This window comes from Acanthisitta chloris, unplaced genomic scaffold (assembly GCF_000695815.1).
Source record: "Acanthisitta chloris isolate BGI_N310 unplaced genomic scaffold, ASM69581v1 scaffold27759, whole genome shotgun sequence".
NCBI lineage: Eukaryota > Metazoa > Chordata > Aves > Passeriformes > Acanthisittidae > Acanthisitta > Acanthisitta chloris.
Window position 1 is genome coordinate 1 of NW_008692355.1, and position 14630 is coordinate 14630.

General features: G+C 40.4%; 1 protein-coding gene across 1 annotated transcript; it reads left to right on the forward strand.

The window, feature by feature from the left end:
* Nucleotides 1-5: 5 nt before the first annotated feature.
* On the forward strand, nt 6-3480 carry GATAD1 (GATA zinc finger domain containing 1; the record flags this gene model as incomplete). Its single annotated transcript, XM_009082644.1, has 4 exons — nt 6-80; nt 396-455; nt 1890-2073; nt 2901-3480. Coding segments are annotated over 4 exons (510 nt in total), but the record flags the coding sequence as incomplete, so codon positions are not given.
* Nucleotides 3481-14630: the final 11150 nt, after the last annotated feature.

The window sequence follows — 14630 nt, forward strand, 5'->3', positions numbered from 1 at the left end:
AGTACAAGTCGGCGCCCGCCGCGGAGAAGAAGGTGTCCACGAAGGGCAAGGGCAGGAGGCACATCTTCAAGCTGAAAAACGTAAGGAGGGCCGCGCTGGGGCTCGCGGCGGGGACTGTCCCCAAGGCAGGGGCGAGCGCTGTGTAGAGAGGAGCTGCTCCCGCGGGCTCAGTGCCCTGTGCTCCCCTTCACCCCGGCGTGAAAATGTTAACTGCTGCGTTCGGTTGTAAAGTGAAAAGTCTTTGAAATGTTTGCACCCGGTTTCTTGTGTTTGCTAGTTTTCTTAGAGGGGGTGTGTGTATCGATATGTTGTCTAAAAGGAAACAAAACCACCCTGAGTTTGTTTGTTTGTTTGTTTTAACGCTCTTGGTTTGCTGTTTCTATCTCTTTTCTTAGCCCATCAAGGCTCCCGAGTCTGTATCCACTATAATTACAGCAGAATCAATCTTTTATAAGGTATGGTTTGTGCAAATTTGGCCATAAAAAGGTCTTGCTGTTTCTATGTTCAGTTTGTGCAAGTTTGTTCAGAAAAAGGTCTTGCTGTTTCTATGTTCAGTTTCAAGAGTTAACACAGACGAAGAAATCACTAGGGATGTTTTCACAGGAACTGCTCTTCTTTGCCTAGCAGTTGTGTAGGATTTTGGTCTGCTGTGGTTATTGCCATTAAGTCTTGCAAGGTAGTTTGCCTCAGTAATTTACATAGTTATCATTGTCCTGGTTATTTTTCTTCCAAGAAAAAGATGCACCTGATTTCCTTAGAAATTATTGCAATCAGCATTTTTAAGCATTTAACTTTGTCTGTGCAGAGGTCAAGCAGAAGTGACTGGAGCTGATTACTTAGATTTGTTTCCTACCTTAGGCACAGAGACATTGCCTGTAGAGGGGATGGTTTGCAGGGCCCCAGCATCTGAGCTGGCTCTCATTTCAGAGCTGTTGGGAGCAGTCTCCAACACCCTGGGAACAAAATGTATTGACTCTTGCAATGAAAGGCTTCTCACATTCGTGCTTCAGGGCAGCTTTACCACCATGCCGACGTGTCAGTGCGCTGAAGTTCTGAAATTTGCTTTTGTTTCCCAGCAATACAAGCAAACGATTTGAAATGTTTGGGGTTTTTCCCCAAAGGAAAGGTCAGGATAACCAGTGGGAGACTGCACAGCCAGAGATCCCATATGCTCTATAGAGACGTGATGCACCATGCCTGGCATCTCAGATGAATCTGTTTTAACCAGAAGTTCCTAAGAAATATGTCAAAGCTTCTACTTAACCTCCTTATGGAAAATGTTGCTGTGTTGTGTTGCTGTGTTTCTTTGTGTTCTTTTTATCTGTTTTAAAAACAAAACCCTACTGGATGATTCTTGAGTAACAGGTCTTGATAGTGCAGGCACTACATTGTGCTGTGTGACACCATTGCAGATTGGAGTGAGTTGCCTTTGTTGCACAGCCTCACATGTTAGATAGAGAGAACCATGGGAAGTGGCAGGAGATGGAGCTGTGTTTTGGGACTCCTTTGTGTTCAAATGAGTGAACTTGTTCATACACAGACAACTGCTTTCTCTGCACACACAAAGGAGTCACAACAGTTACCTTGTGTAGAAGGTGGTGGTCCACTCTCCTGCTTTTGACAGAATGAGACCATCTCTGTGGTCAGGAGTCGTAGCCTCAGACTCCTAGGCACTGAGTGACTGCACAAGAAGTGCTGATGACTGGTTGGGTGAAACAGCTCTTTCCTACACCACTGTTCTTTTGCATGTGGCTGAGTTAAAGTTGTCCTTCAGGACTGGGGTAATTTGAGAGAATTTAAGGGTCTGATACTTAAGACATGAGTCAGAATTAGAGTGGAGCTGGCAAAGTCAGATGGTTTGATTTAAGTATCATTTGTGTGTCTTCTAGGGTGTATACTATCAAATTGGAGATGTTGTTTCAGTGGTTGATGAACAGGATGGAAAAACGTACTACGCTCAGATCCGTGGGTTTATTCAGGACCAATACTGTGAAAAAAGTGCTGCGCTCACCTGGCTCATTCCTACACAAGCCAGCCCCAAAGACTGCTTCGACCCAGCATCCTATATCATAGGTAACCTCTAAGCCTTAACTTTGTGCAGCTACTTGTGTGCCTAGAATGATGCAGAGTGGTATTTTTTTAATGAACTTCATAGCTTGTCGAGGTCATTTGTGCAAGTTCCACGTGTTAGACCCTGATCCAATGAGCAACTCATTTACTGTCATAACATTTTTTATTTGTCTTGTATATGATGTGATTAGCATCATACATGGTATGATGTATATAATGTGATTAGCACTACTGCAGTGAGTGTGATTATCTTACTACGATTACCTGAGTGTCTGTGTTTGCGGGCACAGTTACAGTTCTCCAACTTTCTAAACTATTACTCCATAAATAGGTTTATACTAGGTAGTAACTTTGATTCTCATCTACCAGTGCAAGTTGTTTCTTTTGAAGTGACCTGAATTAGGTGATCTTCACCCTGGGTGCTTACTATACGTAGTATGTAAACACTGGCATAGAGATTGTTCTGCTACTGATGATAAAATCATTAATAATTCAGAAAAGTCCTTTTGACAGGCCACAAATTGTGTATATTTAAAATAAATTAACTACAGTACTTCACCCAAATAACAGAATGCTTCAAATGAGGGAGAGACAAGATCAGCCCAGCAAAAATAAAGGTTTCTTGCCTAGCATTTGAGACTGCTTTGCCAGGAAAGTAATTGACTGCAAAGGCGGATTCTCTAAGGCATGTTGGCTGGTGTTGCGTATCATCAAGTCCTGCATACTCCACTTTTATCCCTTTAAAAACTGCACACTTGAAAATTCCATGCTCCAGTTTTATGCCTTTGAATGTTGTCTTTGAAGAGTTTATGTTTTTTTTTTCCCCCCAGGACCAGAAGAAGATCTCCCAAGAAAAATGGAATATTTAGAATTTGTTTGTCACGCGCCTTCAGAATATTTCAAGTCTCGCTCATCTCCCTTCCCTACTGTTCCTACAAGGCCAGAGAAGGGCTATATATGGACTCATGTGGGACCTACTCCTGCAATCTCCATAAAAGAAACTGTTACCAATAATTTATAACTTTTTTAAGGAATACTTTGGACAAGCTACTTTGGGTGTATTCTCAGGTCTGTGAGCCCCATACAAGAGGTTTAAACAGGCTATAAAACGTGCCATTTTACTTTATGGATTATGGTATTTATTTGTTTTAAATTATATCAGATCTTTAAAGTGGAAGTTTTCATTCCAGATGATGCACCAGTTCAGTGCTCTGTTCTTCAGACATTATTGCTCATTTTAGGGACAAACCCACAAGTTTCATGTCATCTTTGACTCCTGAAAGTTGCCTTTAGTGTTCTTACTTTCTGTTTTCCAGAAAAGGAGTTAAAAAACAATCATCGTCCAGCACTTTATATACTTGCTTAATTTAGTTAACTGCGACTGCAGTTTTTATTTACTTGTTAAATAATGTTAGACTGCCTTCACATAAACACTAGAAATGGTCAGCAGTGCAGTTAGCAGCTTTCTGTTATATGGACAGGAGAGATCTGCCTAGATTTCTCCAGACAAAAACCTCTCACCCACATGGTGAGACTCTTATTAAGGGAGTTGTATTCATCTGAATCTGAAATGTGGACCTATGGATGTAGCTTTCTGCCAAACTTTAGAAGGGGATAAATTTCCTGGAAAGGTGGATACAGATTTAAAAACTGATGTCATTTGGCTTTGCCATCCTGGCATCCTCGTGGCAGAGATGTATCTGCATTTCCTGAAGCCAGTGGTGTAGGAGTTGAGTTTCAGATTGTTACTATTTGTGTGTGTGTTAGCTTGGTCTCTTCAAATTGATTTAAAGTTGTTTTTCAGTCTTTGCAGTTAATGATGGTAAGGAAAAAAAAGCCTCAAGCAATTCAAATGAAAAAAAAACCCCAAAATTTGCTAAGGGAAATAAAAACTATTTTTATGTATTGACAGTCTCGGTATACCACTGAAAATATTTAAATAGCAGAATGGGAGAAATGCCACATACTAAAGTTTTCTGCCTTAAACCTTTTACAAGCCAGTCAGGTCTAAACATGATCTGTAAGGTGCATCCCAACCCCTAAAATTCTATGATTCCATGATTATGAGATGTGCTTGTATGACCTGAATTCCCAGGACTTAGTGGTTCCTGCTGCCTGTGAAGGATAAGAGCTGTAAGTGTCCTTAAATTTACATGTACAGATCTTTTCAGCTTTTCTGGTTTTTTTATGAACATATGTGGCCATAGCACCCAGAAGCCCCAAATCAATTTTAATATATTGTATGAAGGCCTATAAAAACTGCCCAGGGCTTATGTTTTAACTTTACTAAAGGCTTTGATTCAAAACATAATATATTTTGAAAGTCTCAGGTATTGGTAACTTTCAGTGCAGTGGGACCCATGAGGGCAGGAACCAGGTAAGTTTGTTTTGGCCTGCAGCCTCTGTTCTGCCCTCTTCAAATAGGAGGAACAGTCAGTCGTAAGGCAGTAGGTGCTAAATTTTAGATACACTGCCAATAGTTCAGAATGCTCAGAAATTAGCAGTATATTGCTAATACAGAGTTAAATCTTAACTAACGTCAGTTTCTTGCATAGATGAGGTGTGTGCCCATGTTCAGTGTGTTGCAGTAATTACTCCCAGGGTGACCTCACTCCTGACCTTCCTCTAGATTTCTATTTTGCTGACTTAGCTTTATTAATTTAACAACCACAAGAAAGAATATAATGACTCTGAAAACATACTTGGAGTAACCTGAGTGACTCAAATGTTTTCCGTCCTTTCTCTGCAGTCCACAAGGTTTTCACTGGGGACTGCACTTGCTTTGGCATAATCCATGGATCTTTGCCCTTCTGTGGGCTGACTTTCATATCATTGTCTATGTTGGAAAAGACCTTTAAGATCATTGAGGCCAATGAAGCTCAGCTGCTTTCCTTGTCAGATCCTTACAGGAAGGGGGGAGAAACCAAGGCCTACGTGCAAGTTCTGCTCTTTTGACTTTCTACAAGTTAGACCAAATGAAAAGTCCTTGCTTTCCATGTGCCTTCTTTGTCAATAAATTGTAACACAAAAGGGACAATTTATTTTTAATCAGACTACAGCTTTCTTAAATTTAGTGCTGCTGCTGATTCAAGTATTATACTTCCAACTACAGTCTAAAAAGTCAAAACATACTTTTTTTTCAGAGAGCTATGGAACAACTTCCCTTAGTAAACACTAAATATTTTTATTGTAGTTTTTATTCTACTGGGAAATGATAAAAACTAATCCAAATGGACAAAGATTCTGATCATAAGGTCTCTAAAGAGAGTGGATCCACAGGCAATGACTGTTATTAAAGCATTAGAACTTTATTTATAGATACTTGAATTGTTGCACTGCCCTGGTTTTGTTCACACAGGGAAAATGACTGATTGTCCAGACAGCTTCTTATGGATGGAAATAGCTGAACAATGTGACCTCTGAGAGCAGTGTCTCTCCGAAAAATTCTTATACTAGGAAAATGAAGGACAAAAGGAAGACCCTGCAAAATGGACTCAACAGCAGAAGGGATATCATAGGATCCTATGGGGACAGGCTTTGATGCCCTGCAACTGAAGGAGCTGAGCTCATCCATTTCTCTCTCTTTTCTTGTTTGGCATCTCCCATGCTAAAATGTAGGTAGGTTTCATACTTGCATCACTGGACTGTGGGGGGATACACCACTACTGGATTTATGGCCTTGTGTTAAGCTTCAGAGCTTTGTGATCAGCCAACAGCCATTTTCATTCAGGCGTTTTAGTTCTAAAGATGGAACATGTAGCTAAGAGCTAAAATCCACAGAGCATATGTAATATGCTGAGTAATGCGTAGAACATGTGGCATGTGCCCCAAGGGCATACGCTGCAGTTCCATCTCCCTGCAGGAAAGTTGTGGGAGGAGTAGTCCTCATTTTCACCTGAATTTCACGGTACCAAAACGATACATACCGGAGAACAGTTTGCATTGGGCAATGGCTTTGTTGGGAGCAGAATGCTACTCTCCTCTGGGAAAACATGATGCAAACACAATGGATAAATAAATGTGGGGCTTCTCAGGCTCCTTCTAAAATGAAGCTAGGGTTCCCCTCTTGCTGCTGTGCCACGTGATGATCATAGTCACCCTGGCAGTCTGGATACGCACAAAACCCAGGAGCTGACCCCTACAGTTTGGACTTAGCAATAGGTATCTAATGCAGTCCAGTAACTTCGCTCGGAGGTAATGCAGCCTTCAACTTTACAATTAATAATATACAAGAAGCAAAGGGCACATTTATTGTGGTTGGTAATGCATATTATGATTAATGAGGGCCTTAAATAGACCTACAGAACCGAGGACAAAAATATTAATAAGTCTAGTGTTGTAGTTTCAACTGCTCTTTACAGTTACTGAATTAGAAAGATCAGACAAATAAGTTATTATTTTCACGGACAGAACTGGCACATCTTTTAGCTAAAAGAGTATATCTCTCCAAAATGATGAAAGATGAGCATTATGTTCCCAAGCAGAAATACAATAGTTAATAGTCATTAATATTTACTTTTACGTACTCTCCACCACAAAATCTTGTGATTATTGACAACAGAATTTTGTATTTGGCAACTGTCTCTCATCCACACAGTCACACTTAACCTGCAGGAAGATTGCATTTTAAACATTTTTGTTTAGCCCTTCTAGTTGGTGATTTCTTATTCTTGCATTTGGCTTACAGCTTCAGGGAGGTTATTTTACTTTGGCTCTTTTTTTGGCAGCTTCAGTCTCAATAACAACTTCTTCGTAGACAACATCTCCAGGTGGCTCATGCATCTTTATAAAATGCTGAAGTACTTCAATGTCTGTTTGATGAAACAGAAATATTATTGGAGTCTAGCTGTGGATAGAAAGGTTAGTTTTATCTGAAAATATCAAGATTATACTGTGCTGGGCATGGCCCCTTTAACTGACTCAGAACAGTAAACCCAAGCATCTGTTTGCTTACCTATGGCAATATGAGCACCTGCAAAATCTTCTGAACTCCTTCATTCAGGGAGAACAAAGATATGCTCCTCTTTCCTCATGAAACAGTTTAGGTTTTCTGTTCCTGCTGTCCTCCTACACAATCTGTGTTCATGGTCTTTGTGTCCACTTTTTGCCTGAAGACCATCATCTCTCCCCCTTAGTCAGTGTCATGTGCCTTGCTGTAAACAGGCTCTGTCAACTGATCCAGATTCAAAACACACAAAACATTTTTTTTCCTAATACAAATCTTTCTCTAGGGGACATCAGTAGGAATGTTTATTTTTGTCTTAAGAAGGTCAAACTCTGATAATCCTTTTCAATGTATGTAGCATCCTACACAGTCAAGGTTCCTTTTCTTTCTGATTAGGTCACATTTGGATAAAATCACACTGTAAAGTTCCTTGTGGCAGTGAATCTAAGTTATGCAAGCAGAATTTGGGAACCTTTTCTCTCACAAGCCCAGATTTCAGTAGGCCACTAAGAATCAAAGCAAAGATAACCTGTCCCAAATGATGGGAATCCACATAGATAATTTTCCAGTTACCTCTCCTCAAGGAGTTAGGACATGGCAGAGTGGGAATGGCATCTAGCTCATTTGCAGAGGAACGTGGGTTTTCTTCATCCTGCATACGGAGGTAGAATTCCAGGAGATCTTCCCTCTTTGGTTTTTTGGTGGGATGCTTCTTTCTCTGAGATCTTACTGACCTATCCTCTTGGTCACTGGTGGGTGTTTTGTGCCAGGTCATTTTCATCATGTATTTCTCACCTTCCAAAATGTCACAAAACAACTAGTTACTGCTAACTTGAAAGCGCAAATCGACTGCAGACAGCAGCATGGATGGGCAAGGGAAAGCTCTGCCAATATTTCTCAAGAATCACAGCCTGTGCCTGTAAGACCTCTGTGATCTCTGTGCACCTATCGGTTCAGCGCTGGGCGCATGAGCCAGCTGTGAAGTCTGATTGCACAAAGTAGTCATGGCATAAGGTGTTTAAAAGTTAAATTCACATTCAACAGAACATCATTGAAGATTACAAGCAAACAAAAAGTAGTAAAGCTTACCGAAAAACTTACCTGTGTTCATCTTTTCATGCAAATGACAAGTGGGATGGCTGTACAGCATGTGAGAAAGCAAAGCCGTTTATGTCAGGAGAATCAATAGTTTTCAGTGATGCTGATCCTAGTAACTTCTGTTTCACTTTCTCTGCTTGCTTAGAGCTCTGTTTATAAACTGCTTTGTAACAGACAGCTGCTAGGCAAGAGTAAAGATCTGTTGCTTCTTCATGAGAAGCTGATTGCAAACTGTGGAGGAAATGGAAGTAGATGTGGCATTTATGGTTAGCCAAAGCAAAACCAAAAGCAACTGCTTTGTGCCTGCAGGGTTTGCAAAGCCTGACTATGGCCTAATTGCTCCCTTGGTGAGATGAGTGGAAATGGTATGTTGAAATATACCCACATAAGGCTATAAATAGAAACAAGTACTGTGGGATAATTACAGGAGACACATCTTGTGACATTTCTGTAGGTTTTCTAGTCAAACTTAACCTGTTTGCATTTCTGTACGTTTTCTAGTCAAACTTAACCTGTTTGCCGTGACTGACACCTCACCCTGAATAAGTTGAGACAGTCAGAAAAGAAACTGAAACCATCACCTCAACTTTTAGTGACCAACAGTATTTTTGACCAACTCATCGCCGTACTTCAAGGTAGAAAAAAGTAACAGTGTCTCTTGTAGAAAATGATGCTGTTTGTTGCCTTCATCTTGTAGAGCAGAGACCCCTCTGTTTAGGATCTGCCTGTGCTGACCAGATGGGGGGCTTGCCCCCTCCTTGGTCTGACTGACTGAGCAGAGGCAGAAGTTTCCAGTTAACACAGGAACAGGTGTATTGGGGCAAACCTAAACTCTACATAGAAGCCCACCTCCAGCAACAGCCAAATCCCAGTTTCTGATGCCTCAGGAAGGGTATTAAGACCTGGGCAACCACCATATCCCTTCCTGAAACACATTTCAGAGGTGTGTGCTGAGGATTCCTCAATAAGACTGAACTGACCTTCCCAGTTCTGCTGCATCCTTTTCGATGCAGTAGGATGTAAACAGCACATCAACATCAACAGCACACATGCAGGGAACAACAAGGGTTTTTTTAATTAACAGTACTTTCTGGAATATTTTCTATTTCTAATAATTTCTAACATTCAAATTCCTCTTTAACGAGCTGGTGTTTCATGGAGGATCATCACTGAAGAGCAATGAGTTAGACTCTATATTATTATTTTTTCTTTTACCTAACACGAAATTTCATCTGCCAAGTGCAATCAGCAAGTTTTGTGGGAGTCTTCTGTAGTCTTTTGTTACCAACCTTTGTTTCTACAGGTCTGAAAAACTTAGGGGTTTTTGCTGTTGGTGCTGTTTCACTGTTCACTGCCTGTCAAGATGAGATGAGGATGTTAAACACCACAGGTCTCTCTACACAGCACTAGTGTGACACATCTATAGTGCTGGGGCACAGGTTCTGGGCTCTCCAGTAGAAGAAAGATGTGGCCATACTGAAACAAATCCAGTGAAGGGCCTCAATAATGACTAAAGGACTGGAGCATCTGAAATAAAAGGAGAGGGTGAGAGCTGGGACTATTCAGCACGGAATAGAGGCAGTTCAGGGGGAATCTTATCAGTGTATAGAAATGCTGGACTATTTACCACAAGTATAGAGATCCATAGCAAGACAATCCTACTGAGCCTCTACAGCAGCAGTCCAGTAATTCTGCAGTTCTAGTTTTCTCTCACCAAACTTAAATAATGGAGCAAACACTGAATTAATTCTGCAAATACTTAAAAAACCCAAACCAACAAATCAGAAACTAAGCAAGAAAGTCCCCATACAATGCTGTCAAATGAGAATACATTACAGACCTTCAAGGGATTTTTTTATAGTTAATGTATAAAAACAGTATCCAATGAATACAGGCACATAGAAGTAATCTGAGAGGGAGCCCAGAAGCCAAAAGTCTAAATGCTTCATCAGAAAGAACTCACTTCAAATGCATATACAAAAAGGTGTATCAAATATTTAAGGGATTTATATGTTTGGAGAGAGCTCATGAATATCTAAAAACATGTTGCCAGCTACAAAAGTTTAGCAAAATTTTACTATCACCTGATCAAGTACTTTCAGTATTCTAATTAAAACAGTCCATAATATATAGTAATATGCACAACCACAGCACAAGCTTTCAAAACTTTAAACATACCAACATGAGGAGTTGCCTTATTGCTTCATGCCTGGGATGAACTTGAAATGGAACTATTATGTTTTGTTTCCTCATTTTTAATGTTTGGAGAACCTCACCCACTGCAAATTCTCACGCTACCCAAGACTCCTTCAAATGAGTTTATTTGCAAAAGACCAAGTCCCAGGGAATTCCAGGAAATCAAGTTCAGTGATAAGGAAGCCCTGATATTTACTTCCCCTGCCACGTCTGATTTCTTTGAACGTTAGTGGGTACTGTGAGCAAGACCTTCATAAGCAGTGAACTTTCAGTGTATTTATTGCCTTTGGTTCCAGCTACAGGAAGAAATTACCTGAAAAAAAAAAGGTAACTTGCAAATACTAAGCAGAAATAGCTGCTCCACCAGTACTCTTTGCATAAGTGCATATTTAGTGTCTGGAACCTCTGACACATCCTAAGCAGAGGCTGCTGGCTGAGGCATTATATATTGTGCATAGGATCAGTTCCTCCAGCCATTTATGGTATCATATGTGCCCAAAGACGCTGTCTGTAATATTATTTATGAGAACATTTTCAGCTTTAGAAGGCTGACAAACTCGTGCAGATGTCTAAAGAGTTAATCTGGTCTGTGATCCAGTACCTTGCCCAGCCAGTTCACATTCTGAACACCACAGTGAGCAGCAGGGATCAGGCTGCCTCCCTCTGCTAGGATCAAGTGGTAAGGGGCTGAATGCTCAGGCTCCCACGGGCTGGCAAAGGCACAGACAGATGGTGTCTAAACACAGGCACCATGCTGATCAAGCCATCAGCTAACTAGGACAGCTTCGATATATCTAAAAAAAATAAAATGTTATGCACACATTTGTGTATATCCAAATTACTGACTTTTTTTATGTCACCTTCCCTGTATAAGTAACCTTCCTTGTAATTATATGTTTGGTTTATTGTTAAACCTCATTTTCTATCCCGGTAGAAGACCCAAGGAGCCCATCTTGCTTCATGTTTTGAAACATCACTACTATCATCACCACATCTTCAGTAAAATGTTTTAGTGTGCTCTTTTAGTGTTTTGCCTGTGCTGCCACTGTTGTATCTTTTCAAGGAAGAGCACAAACAGCTAAGTGTGAGTGCACTTATAATTTTCCATGGAGTGTATTATGAATATCAAGACAATAAAATCAGGAAAATCCTGATATTTCCTGATAGTGGTGAGCACTGTTTTATGAACATTCACAAAGCCAAACATTTCCACAGGGACATAAAGCAGTTTAAAATACAGAGAGAAATGTGGGAAAAAAAGTTATGTGACATGCAATAATGTCCTCACTTATGCAGTCCCAATCAGAATAGAATCACTAATCATGCTAAGTATTTGGAACTAATGAAGTTTCCTAAACTCTGCAAAAATTACATTTGTAACTTTTTTTGTTGGCAATTCCTTGTCAGCTGGAACTAAGAAGAACCCTCTTCAAAAATCACACTAGACATGTTTCTTTAATTATCTGAGTAGGTTGTTACAGCAGAATATTCTCCTCCTCTGAGGGTCAGAACAATAGCTTGTTTACAACACTCTGAATTCCATTAAAATCTACAGGGAACAAAACTTGGTCTTGAAAAACAAATTAATATCCTTCATAGAATAGGTAGGGAGTTTCTCTGCATTTTGTTACAGTGCCCAGATTATAAAATCAGCCCTTGTTGCCAGAGCTGGACCCACCTGAGTCACAAGACTGAAAATCTGAAGAGACTTAAACTGTACCAATGCTTCAATGCTGAGAACATATGCTGTTTACAGAACAATGAGGAAAGCACGAAAATCAGAAACCAATGTTATTGGTACCTCTTTTTGCTCCCTGTAATGAAGCTTCTGATTTTTCAGCTGTTAACTGGAAAAGGTGACTTTCTTCATCAGACCCCTACAGAAGAAAAAAATCAACAATAATTAAAAGATATAAAGTATTTTTAAGAAAAAAACAACAAAGCACCAGAAAAGAAGACAGTGAAAAAACACTTCTACCTAGTGAAAATACAATTGCTACTGGCTTTTATAAATTAAGAAGTTTCTCATGGCATTACTTCAAGAAGGGAAAACAGCAGCCTGACAGCAATACTATTATCACCTCAGAATCAAAAACTATGATTAGTCTTTTCTATATAATTCAATTATTTTGCTTTTAAATGCTGCCCTTATCCAAGACTATAGTGACTTACAGAACAACTTGTAGCTGAAAGGTCACATTTTCTTTGCCTCTGGCTGTATGATTTAGTCCTATAAAGGATGCTACTTTGCCTTGCCTCACAGATTGCTAAGCTTTCAAAGAAGGAACCAGTGTTACACAACTTATGTGGCAGATACATCTTGCAGTGCTCAGGGGGAAACATTTGCAAACCAAATTTACTTGCAGTAGGAGTGACAGACTGAGAGCTGACAAATTGTAATCCTGCATGGAAGTGCAGAACAATGTCTGCACAGAACGAATGTAATCCTACACATCTGATGATACCTGCCATGCTGCAGTCTGAGAAAATGACAGGCTGACTCTCAAAGCACTGCATGGGTCCTGTCTCTTCACTTGGCCTCGGTCTGCACTTCCAGGTTTTTTTCAATTGTTCTCAGTGAAATGTCTGTTAATGCATGTGAATGGCTCAAGCTTTACCTCACTGAATGAAGCCACATGAACAGCCTGTATTTTGCTGTACGGCTATGTTTTCAAGCCTATAGCACCAGAGTATGGAGCTGGAGTAAGATATCCACCTAAAAACATAAAAAAAATTGAAATCAACATTTCTCATAAGCATTTCTCCCACCACCCTCTGCTCACCACCCATGCCAGCTGCTCAGGGCAGGAGGAACATCCCGGGTAGACTGCCCATGGCACTGCAGCAGCTTTCAACCATCACCCCTGAGGACAGACTGACTCTGCCTTGACTCTGATACAGAGCCTCACATCCCTTAACGACAGACAGAACAGCCTCTGTCTCTCTCATGTCAGCCCAGCACACTGCCTGCTCCCTGATGGTAAGAGCTCTGCACTAGACTCACTGTCTTCACCAAGACATGGCTCAGTTAGCAGGATCTCTGGCATTGGAACAGCTGGTGGGGAAGGACAATGAGATCCACTCACCTAAACACAAGAAGGAGGAGATCTGGGGTCAGTGCAGGGGCAGGTACTGATGTGAGGGAAGCCAAGACCTTTTTCTCCTAAGGATCCACAGGAAAAGTAAGTTTCAATACACTGACTTCAAGTGGGGTTTTTCAATACATCCGTGTTTTAAAAACTGTCCTTAAAGATGGACATTTTGGCCTTTAAAAATCAAAGTCTTTTAGACATTTAGAAAATGAGCAGGTTTTGAACTCCTGGAAAAACAGGCCTTAGAAAGTGGGCTAAGAGTTAATTCTTGGCAAACACGAGAACAGTAAACCACAAAAAAGCTCCTGTTGTAGCTTTTTAGTATCTAAACAAGGTCATGATGCTCAAGTTAACACAATTATTTTAACAGTGCTTTGGCACTGTACAAGCATTGTATTACAGTAATATGTATTATTCACAAATAATTTTACTACTGTTCCCTGAGACTTGGCAATAATTAGGGAAGTGGAGACTAGCGTTGAATCTACAACTAGTTCATCTGAAGGATCCAATAATTTTCCAAACAGAAAGATGCCATAAAACCACATGGATGGCTTTAAATCCTTACTGTGCTTATGCTGCTTATATAATATGGCATTGACAGTATTTTGTGGGTGGTGGTTTCAAATATTTTGCTTTTGGTTCTACAAAGGTTCTGATCTCTGGAAACAAGGGAAATTGCCCAACAGCTGTATGACCTTAATAATTTCTGATGTACCAAAATCTAGTGCCAGCACCCACTTACCCAGTGGTCTCCACAAGACACGTAGTGTGCTATAGCTGCGCACAAATCACGTAATAATCATTACAGCAGAATCTTAAGAGCTGGTTTTGTGCAAACAATGAATAAAGGAAGAGGTCATCTTTTTGCATCTAGGTGTCCCAGACTGACCTTGCCCCATTCACAAAATCAACTAATTCAAGATACTAAAGCCTTTTGGAGGCTGGTGTGTGCTGAGAGATGCAAAATCTGCCCTGGTTATCTAATAGCAGCTGACATGTCACTGCTGCTGTATGACATTGTAGGAAGACCACATACTTGGGTCTATCAAAGTCCTGTCAAGTGCTAGAGGAGACAGAGGGTTGATTTTTCCCACTCATTTTCCATTAGTCTGACTTACACTTGTGACCTGAACACCAGCAAAATGATTTAGTTTTTCTTTACCAAGCATTACCTGAACTTCTAGAAGCATTTTATCCTACATGTCTTTCATAGAGTCATAGAATCA